Source organism: Medicago truncatula, chromosome 8 (genome assembly GCF_003473485.1).
Source record: "Medicago truncatula cultivar Jemalong A17 chromosome 8, MtrunA17r5.0-ANR, whole genome shotgun sequence".
NCBI classification, from domain to species: domain Eukaryota; kingdom Viridiplantae; phylum Streptophyta; class Magnoliopsida; order Fabales; family Fabaceae; genus Medicago; species Medicago truncatula.
Window position 1 is genome coordinate 24,857,542 of NC_053049.1, and position 17,440 is coordinate 24,874,981.

General features: G+C 36.6%; 1 protein-coding gene across 1 annotated transcript; it reads left to right on the forward strand.

Annotated features, from left to right (window-relative positions):
• Nucleotides 1-106: 106 nt before the first annotated feature.
• LOC25502541 (rab3 GTPase-activating protein non-catalytic subunit) lies at nucleotides 107-4,015 on the forward strand. Its single transcript, XM_013590089.3, has 8 exons — nucleotides 107-556; nucleotides 648-788; nucleotides 869-1,060; nucleotides 1,218-1,279; nucleotides 1,380-1,549; nucleotides 2,001-2,149; nucleotides 2,261-2,404; nucleotides 3,407-4,015. The coding sequence occupies exons 1-8, from the start codon at nucleotides 203-205 to the stop codon at nucleotides 3,587-3,589; spliced, it is 1,395 nt and encodes a 464-aa protein (XP_013445543.1). The 5' UTR covers nucleotides 107-202; the 3' UTR covers nucleotides 3,590-4,015.
• The last annotated feature ends 13,425 nt before the right edge of the window (nucleotides 4,016-17,440 follow it).

Sequence of the window (17,440 nt, forward strand, 5' to 3'; positions counted from 1 at the left end):
TAATTTATTTTATATACAAAAAACAAGGTGAAGAATATATGCCTTTAACGCAGTAGAAAAAGCGGACAGTTACGCTAGTATAATTGAAGGCAAAAAGCCAGATAAATCATTTTGCCTATTGTTTTATTTGTAATTTGCTGTGCAAGTGAAACTATTGTGATTAACTAACACGTTAAAGGGTGGTGCGATTCGGGAAGCAAGCATGGGAATGAAGAGGCGATCGTATAAGAAGGAGTTAGGATGCATAGCCTGCAAAGAATTGGGTGAAGTAGGAGCCGGAAAACCCGGTTGGGTGGTAGACAACCCGAACCTTCTCTCCGCCATCGATAATCACTCTATACTCCTCGCCAACCGATCCACCATCCTCCTCCTCTCATGGTCATCCGATTCCTCCCAATCTCCAATCAGGATCCGACCCGATTTATCCCCTATCGAATCCGAATTCATCTCCGCCGTAGAATGGTTGGTATTTGACGAAATTCGCGTCATCGTCGCTGGTACCTCCTCTGGCTACTTGCTCATTTACTCCTTGCGTGCTGAATTGATTCATAGGCAGGTAAATATATTTATCAGACTTGTTTTTATAAATTTCTTATATACTCATATGTATCAATATCAATGATTTGATTGATTACAACACATGTTAGATGATTTATCCTGGACGGGTTTTGAAGTTAAGAGTTCGTGGAACGAAGAAAGATTTGATTCAAGATAATAGTTCATCCTCAGAAGAGTTTTGTCTTATAATGCCAGGTGTCATTGCCCGTTTTGATGGCTCTGTTGTTCAGGTAGTTGGTTTTCACTGTCCACCCAATGCCTGAACTGAATTGGGGTACGAGGATTCTAATTAATGTGAATGTGAATGCAGAATATGCTGCAGAAATGGTTTGAAGAAGCGCATGCTCAACTTTGGAATCAAAAGCAAAAGGGCCAAGATTCTGAGGATTTTGATAATTCTCAACAAAAATTACCTTACCAGTTGTGGAATATCGGTAAGTATGGTACTTGTGCTGATGCAGCCATTACTGGCATAATGCCTCCACCGCTCATGGAACAACAGGTAAAATATTAATAACATTTGTTTCATGGATTGTAAAAAATAGAAAACAATAAGTCATTCGAGGAAGATATGATTGTGGGTGTTTGAACAGTAGATTATGGAAGATGTCTGATATTATTTCTGGTATTTGAGTTCAGCTGCTTTTATTATTGGGCAGTCGAGTCAACGTTATTATTGCGCAGTGGCTGTTGGAGACGATGCTGTGATTTCAGCTTACAGGTACTTAGACCATTATTATATTTTCTCATTCAAATACGCTCAAAAGTTTTTTATTGTCTTTGTGTTTATACTGATTGAGTTTTGTTTGATCCTTTGGAAGACTTTCTGAGGACAAAGGCAGGTCTTTAGTGGGAGCTATCTTGTCTAAAGTTGTACCTGCAACTTTTTCCACTATAGCGTCATTTTCTAAGTTGATTTGGCGGAGTGAACATACTTCTCCAGTGAAATCCCCAAAGAAATTGGAGCAGAAGCCTCAGCCATTTGCTCGTGGTATGAGTAACACTCGTCACAGTTTTGCCTTTTCTATTATAATAAGCACAGATAATTGTGCATATAATCGAGTTAGAGATGCTCAGGCCAAAGTTAAGACAACAAAAATCATATAGTGTCATGCTAAGTATGATTATTTTATACTACTTGAAAGGTGGTGCTATCTTGATATAACTTAACTATTATTAGAAGAAAAAACCTACCGCAAATTCAGACTTTGCAAAAGTCATTTGATGAGGAAGTCTGAAACAGAGGAAACCATGAATACTTTGCTAAAAACCGTCCATTAATCTATGGGATGAAAAGTTATAGCAGGACTAATGGACTTTTGCATTTCTGCTTCAAGAAAACTATCAACTGATAAAATTAAGAGCTATGTGCTACATTTTTGCTGCATGATTTCTAAATTTAAATCCAATTATCTGACTTTTGAATTCATGTTTCAATGCAGCTTCACCTCTGACATGTATAAAGGATCATCCTAGGAAAGGTGAAAAGCTAACCTTATCACCAAGTGGTACATTGGCTGCTATAACGGATTCACTAGGTCGCATATTACTCCTTGATACTCAAGCACTTGTGGTGGTTCGCTTGTGGAAGGTTTATTTTTTTAAAACTTTTGGTCCCAAGTCTGTGACCTTCCCTCCTCCAAAAAATCTCCAAATAAAAAAGGCATTGTATTCACTTAATATAAAATTTAGTATTTTGCAGGGATATAGGGATGCCAGCTGTTTATTCATGGAGATGTTGGTGAATAAAGATTTAGCATCATCAAGCTCCACTTGTTATGAATCAATGAAGAGTGACTACTGCTTGTGTTTGGCTATTCATGCACCTAGAAAAGGAATTATCGAGGTATGGCTTTTATTCAACTTTATATTTTTCTACCTCAAAAGTCATCCAAAGCCTTCACTGCAATTTTGAAATTAAAAATATGTAACTATAGAATGATATGAAGAGTATTGCTAGGGTCACACCCTCTAACACACTCCTCTTACACACTCCAATAATAATTAGCCACCTTTTATTCCCTTACCTAGTAATGGTTGTACAGGTTGAAAACCACATTTTATTTTAGAATTTATCTGCAATGTTAACGGAAAATAAAAACTCCAACACAGTGCAATGTCAGGAAGCTCCATGGCAGTTCTTCCAATCGGTCTCTGTCCTAAGCCCTTATGGCCCTTTTTTGTACATATCTAGCCCCATCTTTGATATTAAAGAACCTATTTACAACCCCATGAAATTTTAATCAAAGATTAAAATTTTACCAAATACCCATATGCAAACAGGGGCACCTAGATGGAAATCCTTTAATGGGGTTCAAATACAAAGTAACAGGGAGTGAAAGTAATTGAAAACGGTTCTAACTTTGATGTCTGAATTGAAGAAGAAAGATTGTGGAGATTGAACCGTGAATTTGTGATTTGGATTTGGTTTAATTTGATTTTGAAATGTGAAGTAAAAATAATGGTTGTCATGGTCTCCTAAAACATGTTTCCTAAGGTAAATTTATTTGTACTAAATCCTTGAACTTGAAGAGACGGGTGGGAGGTTGAACTTGAAGTGCGCAGGAAGAGGAACATTTATTTATGTTAAGTTCAAAATAATATTAATAATAAATAATTAAACTGGTACCAAGTTAAGGAATATAAAAAGTGGATGAGTTGGCTCATTATTATCGGGGTGTGACCTTAGCATTCTTCATTATATGTTCTTTTTACGGTTGGTGTGACATTGACACATTTTAACATTCATGATCGACTTACTGTGAACAATAGAACAAGCCTTCTAGGGTCTTGGCTTCTAGTTGGAGTTTTTCTTAACTTGTTTCATTGATTGATAATGTCCTTTCAGATATGGCAAATGAGAACTGGACCACGTCTTAGAACAATATCTTGTGCAAAAGGCAGCAAAATGTTGCAACCCTCCTATAGGTTTGGTGCATCAATGTCTTCTCCTTATGTTCCTCTAGAAGTTTTCTTGTTAAATGGGGATTCGGGTCAGATATCAGTTTTAAATCGGACATTGGACTCTTGATAGGTTTTGATATATTTTTCTCTGCTTGACCAAAAACTTGTATTTCTTAAAAGAAAAGTGTGGTATTACCGGTGTGTTTGATGGACAATCCACATGCGTTGGACTCTGCCATAAATCTTTCATTATGTTGGAAAGATAAGTTGTGTGGGTTCATTTGAACCTATATAGCCTTTGAAGGTTCCATGGTAACAATCCAAACCTCATAACATTTTTTAATGAGGCAATCCTAAGTTTTATTGTAAGCTATATGTAACTGAGATTGGTGATTATATTTGATATTGTCTTTTCTAAGTTTGTTTGATCTGGGGACAAACTTCTAAAAACATAGACTCTTCATTTTGAATGAGGTAACCGTGCAGTGTACTCGTCCCCAAAGTACATGTTGTTACCAATAAAGAAATCCCAAAATTACTTTCAATTCTTTTATGTTAAAGTTGTTTTTTCTCACCCAATAAGTTATTTTATCTTAATATTTTTATATTTTCTTTTTACATTGAAATTCGTCCATATTATTGCAATATTATTGTTTTTCTTTAGCTATTTTAAAATCTTATAGGAATTGATGTTGAATATTTTCTTTTATATTTATCAAGTGATTTCATAAATAATCTCTAAAAAAAGTAATTTCATAAATGAATTTTTTTCTTAGTTTATAATTTTTAAAGTGTACTTGAATTTAAGATATGGAAACTGTTTCTTGTCATGAGAGAATAACTCTAAGTGCCTGTTTGGTTCCTGTTCTGGACCGACCAAAAGGATCTTTGATCCATTTACTTAGGCCCAATACATCCAAAGCCCAAACACCATGTTTGACAACATTATTTGCAACACATCCCTTCCCTGCGAGGGGGTGCACGGAGCGAGCGAGATTGGTTCAAACGAACCACGATATCTCTCTGCATGTTCACGCAATAAACTCTCTGTCGGTTACACATCTCACGATTTCGTAACCGCCAGAGCCAGGTGTGTACCATCACAACGACTCTGCAACCCTCCACCTCTATATATGGGACTCTTAACAATCCCAAAGATAGAATCAATCTCTTCCTCAAAACCCTCACTCTCTAATTTCTACTGACTTAAGCGTCGGAGCGCCTGCTGTAACACCCCAATTTTTAATATTAGTTTATTAATATTATTATTAGATAATATTAGTATTAATGTTGTTATTAGTATTTGTTGTTAAATAGTATTAATTTAATTATTTGCATTTATCGGAGAATATGTAAGGAGAAAGTATAGGTTGGATAGTCAGCTAAAGCGTAAGGGAAAATAATGTTTAGAAAGTAGAGTGCGAACGGAAGTGGATTAGTAAAATTGGTAGGAAAGAGTATAGTTTGTGAACGGAGTGGTATTTTAATGATTTAAGCAGAGGAAGGTGTGAATAGCAATACGGTGTAGTTACAACAAGAACAATAACCAAAATAGAGGTGCGAATAGTAACGGTGTGAGAAAGATTAAGTGAGAAACAATTAGTTAGTGATTATAAATAGATGAGACCATTAGAGAATTAGGGTTACAACAGAATAGAGAGTCAGGATACAGAATACGTAGAAACCGCTTTTGGGAGAAAAAGGGAGAAAGTGAGAAGTCAGAGAAGAGAAGAGGAACAAGCTTGTAGGGTCCGAATTCAACCAATCTAAGGTAAGGGTGGGACTAACTTTCTCTAATAATGAGTTGTATGATTCTAAAAAGGGGTTTAACATGTTATTTTGTTAGTTTTGATGTTATAGAAATTATGGTTAATTTGTAAAATTGATTGTTGAAAGAGTAGGTAATCCATTGAATTAACGTAAGGAATGAGGTTCAGATTGTAGAATAAACATAGGTTGAGTTTCCTTTTGAATTTTGGATTTGGGTGGTTGAAAATTGGGTTTTTGGCTGAAAACAGGTTTCTTCCCGTAGAACTGTCTGTCATCGCTCGCCACGGCGAGTGATCTTGTTCGCCTCGCGAGTGACTTCGATGTCAACTCGCAACGGCAAGTGTTCTACTCGCCTCGCGAACTGTTCAGTAAGAAAATTGATGATTTTGTAAAATAATGTTTGGGACATGTTTTGTATGGTTTGAGTGCCTTTTCATGTTTAGAAATGTTTAGACAAGATTTGGAATCAAATTTGGGCATAGGGAAGTTAAAAATGAGATATTTGGGTGAAAAATGTCAAAGTTCCCGAGAGCTATCAGTTTTAGCTCGCCACGGCGAGTAGTCCATATGTTGATCAACATATGTTAGTGTCGCAGAATCAAAATATTAATTAGAATATTATACCATTTATATTGTTTATTTATCAGTTATTGTATTATTAGTATTATTAGGTAGTCAACTATTGTCATTAACCTGTAATTATGTAGGATCTCTGCAATTAATTAGGATTCTAATTCTTTCTCTATTAAAGAGACAATTCCCCTGGACATTTGAATATATCAAGAAATTATTCTCCTCTCATTCTTTTCTACTTGGCATCAGAGCAATTTCTCTGCAGCCTGCGCCTCTGTACTTCCATGACTGACAGTTCTTCAGCCAATAGTGAAGAGGAGAATAAAACTCCCAAAAACATACTGCCTAAAAATGAGCAGAAGGTTGCTTATGGCGGTGATTCCCATTCTATCCAAATCACCTCTTTTCGACTCAATGGGTCGAACTAGTTTAGGTGGTCTCAATCTGTCCAGATGTATATCCGTGGCAAAGGAAAAATGGGTTATCTTATTGGTGATCGCAAAGAACCATATGCTAATGACCCACAACATAATGTGTGGGATGCTGAAAACTCCATGGTAATGACATGGTTGGTAAACTCCATGGAAGAGGAAATCAGCAGCAACTATATGTGTTATTCCACAGCAAAAGAATTATGGGAAAGTGTGAAAGAAATGTACTATAATCTGGAAAATAAGTCTCAGATCTATGAACTTACATTGAAGGCTAGAGAAATTCGGCAAGGAAGTGAAAATGTCACAAAATACTTCCATTCCTTAAAACGGATTTGGCAAGAACTTGATCTCTTCAACACCTATAAGTGGAATTCAACCGAGGATGTGATACACCGTCAACAAACAGTGGAAGAAGGAAGAATTTTCCAGTTTCTTGCCGGTCTTAATGAGGAGTTAGATGAAGTTCGTGGAAGGATCATTGGAAGATCAACCTTACCTTCACTAGGAGAAATGTTTTCTGAAGTTAGAAGGGAGGAAACTCGCAGGAGTGTCATGATGGGAAAAGCAAAATCTGATCCAGATCCTCCTGAGACCAATGCCTTAATTGCGGATACTACTGCCCTTCAAATTTATTCACATCAGAGGAACACATCTAACGTCGTGTGTGACTACTGCAACAGACCACGTCACACCCAAGAGACCTGCTGGAAACTCCATGGGAAACCAGCACATCTTAAAAATGGCAAACCGGGTCCTAGATCTGTTCCTGCAGCACATGAGGCTAAAAAATCCTTGCCCAACCAGGATCAAGTTGAGGAGCTCATAAGGTTGCTAAAATATAGTTCTTTGTCTGGTATTCCTAATGCTTCTTTGGCACAAACAGGTAATTTTAGTACCCCTACTTCTCTAAGTTGAACCTCAAATATGTCTGCACCATGGATCATAGATTCAGGTGCTTCTGACCATATGACCGACCTTTCTTCTCTATTTCAAACATATTCACCTTATCTTGGAAATAAAAAAATTAAAATTGCAGATGGAAGCTTTTCACCAATTGCAGGAGAAGGAAAAATTCCTTTATCTACGCACATTGATTTAAAAAATGTGCTACATGTACCAAAACTTTCATATAACCTTCTCTCTGTTAGTAAAATCTGCGAAGACTCAAATTGTAACGTGAAGTTTTTTAACACTCATTGTATTTTTCAGGACCGGAATTCGGGGAAGATGATTGGCAGTGCTAAAATGATGGATGGACTCTATTACTTTGAGGGTGTTTTTGAGAATAAAGTGGCTCTTGACCTTAGTGGTATCAGTTCTGCCTCTGTTAGGGATCAAATAATGCTCTGGCATAATAGACCAAGGCACCCTAATTTTCAATATCTTAGGCATTTGTTTCCAGATTTATTCAAAAATGTTAATTGTTCTTCTTTTGAATGTGAAAGTTGTGTTCTTTCTAAAAGTCATAAAACTCCTTATTCCTCTTGACCTTATCATGCATCCAAACCTTTTTATTTAATCCATAGTGATGTATGGGGTCCATGTAAAATTACAACTCAATTTGGGAAAAGGTGGTTTGTGACCTTTATTGATGATCATACACGGCTATGTTGGGTCTATCTTATGAAGGATAAATCTGAAGTACCAGAGATATTTAAATGTTTTTCAAAAATGATAGAAACTCAATTTGATGCAAAAATGTCCATTTTGAGAAGTGACAATGGTACTGAATATTTTAATAAAAACCTTGGAGAATTTTTTCAACATAAAGGTATTCAACATCAATCAACATGTCCAAATACGCCTCAACAAAATGGCATAGCTGAAAGAAAGAATAGACATCTTCTTGAGGTAGCTCGTGCCATTATGTTTGAGAGCAATGTTCCTAAATTTTTATGGGGGGATGCGGTTCTAACACCATCATATCTCATAAATAGGATGCCCATTCGTGTGTTAAGTTATCACACACCATTGGATGTTTTCAAAACTTTTTTTCCAGCATGTCGATTGCATACCGATTTACCTTTAAAAGTGTTTGGATGTACTGTTTTTATGTACGCCCCTAATTCTCGTTCTAAACTAGATCCAAGAGCTGAAAAATGTATTTTTGTTGGTTATTCTCCCAACCAAAAGGGGTACAAGTGTTACAATCCTAACACAAAGAAGGTTCATGTTAGTATGAATGTCACTTTTTTAGAACTACAATCTTTCTATCACAAAAATTCCCTTCAGAGGGAGAGTGTTAATGAAGACAATTTTTTAAGTGACAACAATTTGAATGAACCTTTACCAAATCCTGTTTTTAACATTGAGGATATAGAATTAATTGATCACACAATTGCCCATAAAGAAGTAGAACATGTGGAAACAGATCCTGAAATTGATAAGGGAAACCTTGTCCCAAACTTAGGTGGTGCCCAAATAGGAAAGGAAATACCACAATCAAAACAAGAGCTTCGTGTTTATGCTCGGAAATATCCTCAAAAGGTCAGAAGTCAGTCCATCATTTCAGCATCCAATCAACTAGAAACCCCGGATGATGGTTCAACAAAGATGCCTCAAGAACAAACAGGTAATTCTAAAATTTCCACTTCTAATATTGATCTACCCATAGCCGTTAGGAAAAAAAACAGAACTTGCACCAAGAAATCACTTAAAACCGGTACAAACTATCCCATTTCCAATTATGTCTCCTACCAAAACCTCTCCCAAAACTACCAAGCCTTTACTTCTAAAATTACGAATTTGTTTGTGCCTAGAAACATTGAGGAAGCACTAGATGATCCCAACTGAAAATTAGCAGTCCTAGATGAGCTTAATGCTCTGAAGAAAAATGAAACATGGGAAATTGTGAGCTTACCACATGACAAAAAGAAGGTGGGTTGTAAGTGGGTTTTTACCATCAAGTGCAAAGCAGATGGAAGTGTGGAGAGGTACAAGGCTAGGTTAGTAGCTAAGGGATTTACCCAAACTTATGGTATAGATTATCAAGAGACCTTTGCTCCAGTTGCAAAACTCAACTCTATACGTGTTCTTTTATCCCTTGCTGCTAACTTGAACTGGCCTTTACATCAACTTGATGTAAAGAATGCTTTTCTAAATGGAGAGCTAGAGGAAGAAGTGTTCATGAGTCTTCCCCCTGGATTTGAGGAAAAATTGGGAAGAAATAAAGTTTGTAGATTGAAGAAGTCTTTGTATGGTTTGAAACAATCCCCAAGAGCTTGGTTTGAGAGGTTTGGAACCGTGGTAAAAGGACTTGGTTACATCCAAAGTCAAGCTGATCATACACTGTTTTATAAACATTCAGCCACTAATAAAATTGCTATTTTGATTGTGTATGTGGATGACATCATATTAACAGGTGATGATAGCTTGGAGCTCAAAAGCTTAAGGGAGAAACTTGCTAAGGTCTTTGAAATCAAAGAACTTGGTCCTCTAAAATACTTCCTTGGAATTGAGTTTGCAAGATCAAAGGAGGGTATTTTTATGAATCAGCGGAAGTATGTTCTGGATCTTTTAAAAGAAACTGGATTACTTGGATGTACATCTGCTGAGACACCCATGGAATCCAACATAAAATTGCAGCCTGCTGAAGCTGGAAATATGGTAGATAAAGGGAGGTATCAGCGATTGGTAGGAAAACTGATATACTTATCTCATACGTGTCCAGACATAGCTTTTGCTGTAAGTTTGGTGAGTCAGTTCATGCATGCACCAGGACCTGAACATCAAGAAGCTGTTTTCAGGATCTTAAGATACTTGAAGGGATCACCCGGGAAGGGACTTCTTTATAAAAATTGTGGACATCTCCAAGTAGAATCCTACACTGATGCAGATTGGGCTGGAAGTATAACTGATCGAAGATCAACATCAGGTTATTGTACCTTTGTCGGGGGAAACTTGGTTAGTTGGAGGAGCAAGAAACAAAGTGTTGTAGCAAGAAGTAGTGCTGAAGCCGAATTTAGAGCAGTGGCTCATGGAATTTGTGAGGGGTTGTGGGTGGAAAAGCCACTGCAAGAATTGAATTTTTATAATTCTCCACCTATAAAATTGTATTGCGACAACAAGTCTGCAATATCTATTGCACAGAACCTAGTCCTACATGACAGGACCAAGCATGTTGAAGTTGACAAACATTTCATCAAGGAAAAAATAGAAAGGGGACAAATATGTATGACTTATATTCCCACTACAGAACAATTGGCAGATATCTTGACCAAAGGACTATCCAAGAAACCTTTTGACTACATAACTCGCAAGCTGTCCATGGAAGACATTTTCAAGCCAGCTTGAGGGGGAGTGTCGCAGAATCAAAATATTAATTAGAATATTATACCATTTATATTGTTTATTTCTCAGTTATTGTATTATTAGGTAGTCAACTATTGTCATTAACCTGTAATTATGTAGGATCTCTGCAATTAATTAGAATTCTAATTCTTTCTCTATTAAAGAGACAATTCCCCTGTACATTTGAATATATCAAGAAATTATTCTCCTCTCATTCTTTTCTACTGTTAGTATTGCTAATGATGAATTGATGTTGTTATGCGTTGTTAAATTCTTTTATAGAATTATTGCTTATTATTATTGAATGTGAAATCTCACCCATTCTGTTTGAATGTTGCCTCTACGTGGGTAGCGTGCAGAATGTAACACCCTGTTAACCCAACGACGTAAATATTAAATAAAATCAGAGTTAAAAACAACTAACGGAATGTCGCACTGCTTTCAAAAATGCATAAATAGAATTGAATGCTATTTATTAAACTTCAACAACATAACAACTATTACATTGCAGCGGAAAATTATCTTAACATTAAACAACGTCCAACAAATTCTTGGCACATGGCCTCAACAAATTATCTTTAAAAATTAAATTAACGTCCACAGGTTCAAAAATGATACATAAGGAATGATGAAAATACAACGATATATAATCCTCATCCCGTTACGTATCAGAGCCCTACGACACATGTGAGGAAAGTCCACTCACAACAGCAATAACATCAACTACTCTGGGTCACCTGCAAGTTACCCATGCGAAGGGCAACATTTCCAAGCAGAAGGGGTGAGATTCACAACCAACAATAATAGATATATAATTCATCAATTGAATTTAACAATTTAAATAAAAACATTACTTCATTATATATATATATATTTCATAAATCAACAATATTATCAACATTTTGCAAATTCATCCAACAACAACTACTACTCAACCAATAACAACGACGTATGCAATGACACGACAACAATGCTACGACTCAACAACAATGCAACAATGCACATGCATGTGGTACCATTTAACGCGTTTGAATGAACGAGCATTCACAGGGCATAACCCCTCAACAATTGGAATGATTAAGCATTCCCAGGGCATGAGCCCTCAACGGTTTGAACGACAAGGCGTTCACAGGGCATAAGAACTCAACAATTATGAGTATGCAATGGACTCAATTTAGTGTATATCAACATACAACTCTCCTACAACGACAACAACATGAACAACAACATCTACTACACATCAAAGCATATATAAATATGACTTATGCATCAACAAGGTCAACTAGCAACACCGCAACATTCAACATTGGAATTCAACAACTTGTATAATTTATTTACATACAATTATACTCAAATCCACAATCAGTAATCATTCATATGCAAATCAGAAACTCTGATAAAATGTTATAATTAATCAGGATTATCATTATACCCAAGATTCCAGCCCAACAGTACACAAAAATGCAAATGCGGCTCTCAGCCACTATGCAATTCGCCAGGCGAGTGCATTGCTCGCTATGGCGAACTCAAGAAAATAGGCTACTCGCTATGGCGAGTAAGTTGTTCGCCGTGGCGAGCAGGAAAAATGGTGCTCTCGGGAGTTTTGACATTTTTCTCACTAAATCTTCATTTTTAAGCTCCCTAATCACTTTTTAATCTAAAAATTGGCCCAGTCCTCTCTAAAAAATCCAGGCACTCAAAACCATCCAACTTACGTCTTATAACAACATTTTAAAAATCATGATTTCTCACCCAGGTACTCGCTGTGGCGAGTGGTCTTGCTCGCGAGGCGAGCGATGAAAAGGCTTACTCGCCAGGCGAGTCAGCTTACTCGTCATGGAGAGTTGCATCAGGTCAGACTACGGGAATTCTGCAGTTTTTCACCAAAAGTCCCAATTTTCCCCAATTCAATCCCCAAAACTGATTACAGAAGTGTTATAAGTTTCTTCCTACAACCTGAACACAATCTAACATCATTGCCATGGTTTCTACACTCTTTAATTCAAAAATCAAAATCAAAACCTAACCCCCAATTCCCAATTTCAACTAGAACCCTTGCTAAACCAAAATCAGAAGTATACAACTATTATCATTGAGAGTTAGTCTCACCCTTACCTTGATTTGATGAACAAAGCTTTTCAAAAATCAGATTCTCCCCTCTTGGCTCTTCTCTTGGTTTTTCTCCCAAAACTTGCTTGTACGTAAAAACTATTTTTTTCTGACTTTCTAACTCCTTACTTAACTCCTCTTAATTTCTAATTAACTCCCACTTAATTCACTTAATTAGTATTTAACCCCCGAAACTCCAATAAATTATAATTCCCACTTATTATATTAAATAATAAAAATAGCCATTTAATAAAATACACCACAACATAAAAATCAACATAAGTAATTTAAAATCATATAAAAGACTCTAAATCAACTAAAAATAATTAAATAACAACTAGGGCGTTACACAGAAAACCAGGAGTAACCGCTGATGCGAGTTGATTCCTCGTGTTGTCTTAGGAGTCGCTCTGATACGTAACGAGATGTGGACTTTGATGTTTATTTCCATTGTTACGTATTTTTCCTTATGAATTTATTGTTGGACCAATTTTGTTGGATTTTAATGACGATGTTTATATTGAGGCCTTAGTGCCAATTTTGTTGAAAGAATAAATATTTTCCGCTGCGACGTTGTTGAAAATTATTGGAAGCAGATGATTTAGATAAAGAGTGGATTTTAACTCTATTTGTGTTAAATGATATTTTGAAAAACATTAATGTGACATCCTGTTTGCGATGAACTCTGATCTAATTTATATTATTTATATGTTGGGAAAACGGGGTGTTACACTTGCAAGTACACACCCCCGTCATTCCAAGAAGCACTCTTGACGCATTCTATCATCACTCAAACCACTGCATTAAAAGCACCGGCAGTCACCTTCTGATCAGGTACGATCAGTGGCGCCGTCTACGGGAAATACAAGCTCTCCCCGTTTTTACTCCACTAAAAACCAAAGCTTTCCAAAAAATTCTCCATAGCTGCCAACGGTGCCAACTCCCATATACGAAGTGAGATTCGTATCCCTCAACGTGATGGTATGACATCCTCACCTTCTCTTGGGGGTACACCTAGAGAGGAACCAATACAAATAGTTCCTCTCCAAGAAAGGCCTCTGCAAGGTTCCCCACGACCTACAAAGACACCTGAAGATGCTACACCAACTGGTGCCTTCGTCAGTAACCTACTTCGCACGGTTCAACGACAGACGTCGTTAATCGAGGAACAGAACCGACGCCTAATGGATCTGAAGCAAGCACGTTCATTAGTCCGAACTAAACAGACTCCTTCCCCAACACCTAACATAAGAGGAAGGAGTCCTCGCCACCCACGTTCCAGATCTCCTCGACATTCAGTCAACATCAAGCATCAGATCTCCAAGTTACACCAGGAGGAGATCACCCAGACGATCCCTTCCAAGAAGATCCCCGCCAAGACGCAACAGACGCTCTTGGTCCCCTTCTAGTTCTGAGGACAGCCGCGATGCCCAGAATGATCGTAATGCTTACAGTCCATTCACACGGCGCATCCGGGAAGCTCCCATTCCCCGCGGACTAGAGAAACCTCCTAAGATGGTCTCATACGGGATGACACATCCTGATGAGCACATCAAGAAAATCTGCGTCACTACGCCAAAGGTCTGCATGAAGGCACAAACGTCAAGAAGGTTGTCCGCCTAGATCGCCCAAGAACTCTCAACGAGTTCCTAGCGATCGCCAAGATCTACATCAGATATGAGGAAGAGCTGTATGCGGACAACCTCAACAAATCCAGGAAGGAGGAGCCTGCTGCTGAATTCTCCAAAAAGCCCTTCCATGAGAAAAAGAAGGAAGGCAAAGTAGCTCATGAAGGCAAAGGACCCAACGGTCCCTTCACGAGTATACACCCTTGGCCATGTCCAGGGAGAAAATTCTCGTCGAGATCGCGATAACCGATGTAACAGAAGCTGGCAATAACCTATGTTAAATCAGATAGGTTTATGAGGTCTATGGTACCTTGTAACAGAGTTAAGCTCAGATAAACTTTGTCAACTCAAAGTGATAAACTATCTCAACTCAAAGTGCTACTTAAGGACTGCTGAAACCCGATAACCTCGACTTATGTTTTCTCAACAAAAAATATACCCCTTGGCAAAAAGTGGAAAAAAGAGGACATAACTAGATCAATTCAACACTACTACTCTTATATCAATATAAAGATCAATTGTGCCACGTAACAATAATTAATACTCAACATATATATTATGTAATCAAACAACACCAAAATCAAAAGGCTTAATACATCCCACGGTCCCTTAACTTATTTTATTTTCTCAGTTTGATCCCTTAACTTTTAAGTGTGTCAATTTGGTCCCATAAATCTTCCTCTGTTTACTAATGTGGTCTTTTCTGTTAGTTTTTATGTCTAAGGTGAACTAACTTTAAGAGCTGTCCATTATAGATCATATTAATCATTTTTATTTAAACCGTTTGATTTTTTTTTTTTAAAAGAGGACCATTTGATTATGCAGGTCTATTCTATCTAATGGTGCACCATCAACACCTAATTTTTTGTACATTTTCTTCATCTTCTTCCATACTCCTCTTCTTCATATACATCAACAACTTCAAACATTCATCAAAAACACATATTAACCTAGGAAAAACCATGATAAAAAACACAATAAAATACCTATTCACAAATTTCTAGTAACCTCATCTCATTCTTCTTTAACATCTCATTCAATTTTTATACAAACAATCAGAATCAAATCTCACAAACAACATTTTTTTCTCCCAAAATCAATAAATCAATTAAACACCGTTAACCATAACAACAACAAACATCATCAACAACAAAAACCATCAGTAGTGAAATTGAAAAGGAACGCAACAATCGAATCAAGACCATCAATAGTGAAACCTTCACAAGAAGTAAGAGAGAAGATTGTGAGGTTTCCAAAAAGTGTGGTTTGTATAAAAGGGAACCGCAAAAATTGCAACAAAAAGTGCAGTTGTATAAAAAGATTGTGATGTTTCCAGAAATTGAAATTGAAAAGGAACGCAATGGAAACTTTTTGGATTTCATTTAATCTGTTCCAAACACGGAAACGCAGCCTCCATAGTTTTGATCCACGGACACACATAACCAGCGTTGAGAGAGAGGAGAGGATAAGGAGTTAGATTTGATTATGGGCATTTGTGATGGTATTTGATTTGGGGGTGTTGCTAGCTATTTGTGAAAAAGGGGTATTGATATGGGGATGTTGCTGTGTTGTTGCAGGAAGGGAGAAAAGAGAATGATTATGCAGGAAGGGAGAAGAGAGAAGAGAATGTGTTGTTGTTGTGTTGTTTTTGTGTTGCCGTGAGGAAGGAAAAGAAAAATCTGGAAAAAGGTTGATGGAGATTTGAGAAGGTAGAAGAGAGAAGATGATGAAAAGTGAAAAAATTAGGTGGTGAAGGTTCACCGTTAAATACAATGGACATGCAATCAAATGATTAAAATCATATCAAGAATTTTATACATTAAAAAACTAACAGAGAGGACCACATTAATAAACAGAGGAAGACTTATGGGACCAAATTGCCACACTTAATAGTTAAGGGATCAAACTGAGAAAATAAAATAAGTTAAGGGACCGAGGGATGTATTAAGCCAAATCAAAACAAGTTTTTAATGGAAGATTCATACATTGACTACAACCAAAACCAAAAGTTGAGACTGGTTCAATACATGCAATGGTTCAAAACCAACTTAACTAATACACAAAAAGAAATCCAGTTTTTGTATAAAACCAGCTGGTTCAGTTTTGACATACAAACCAAAAAATTATTAAAAAAATGAAATTGAAGGGAATAACTACCTCTGAAACAACGTTGGAAGTTTTGAAAGATCCCTAAAACCTCCTCCTAAATTAACTTCACTTTCATGACCTGAAAAAGATATCATACATTTAGAAATAGAAAAATCGCTATCATATTTTAATGCATCAGGAAATATGAAGGAAATAAGATTTCAGATCTGAAAAAAAAAAAAAAACTATGCCTGCTAATCAAATTTTATGTTCTTCATCAAAATTCGCTATCATGTTTTAATATCATACATTTAGAAACCAAAGTCTGCGTATAGTCACACCTTCTCTCAGTTGGGGTTTAACTTACACCAAAAGTTAACTAACACACACAATTATAACTGCCAATGCTAAAGTGGCACTTTGTAACTGAATTAACTAGAACTAACTAATACCATGAGGCACAAATACAAGCTGCTGCTATTTACAGTAACGAACAATATCTTACCTTTCTATGCTCACACATTTACTTAAAAGGTAGAAGCATTTGATTTGCCTCCCACTCTATTTCCTTTTTTTACGCAGCTGCAACATCGTCACACACTTGTGAAATTGGGAGAAAATTTCCCACTGCAAGTACAAAAATGTTGAATTATCATAACTAAAAAATAATCTTGTAAAATCTTCCACTGCTATATGATAACAACTATAGTCACTTCTTAAAAAAGAATAACAAAATAAAGCTATAGTCACTTATGTGTAATAAAATCATTTATATGGAAAATATTAGAGTTAGCCATGTAATTACTATTCCTATCATGCTGATAAGTGATGACTTTATACATGGCCAAAAAGATATTCTACAGTTTTATCGTTGTTGAGATCCTCTTGTTCCATACACATTATTTCACGTTTCAGATGTTCAGCCCTGAAAATGTTGGCCATACACATTATTTCAACATCGTTGATACATATTGACTAGATATGTGACATAAATTGTGTTTATAAGGCTTGGGCAGTTCTCCTAACCTGAAAAGTCGGTTTTTGTGAGGTTTAGTCATGTTAACAAAAGTAAGGGAAACATAAAAG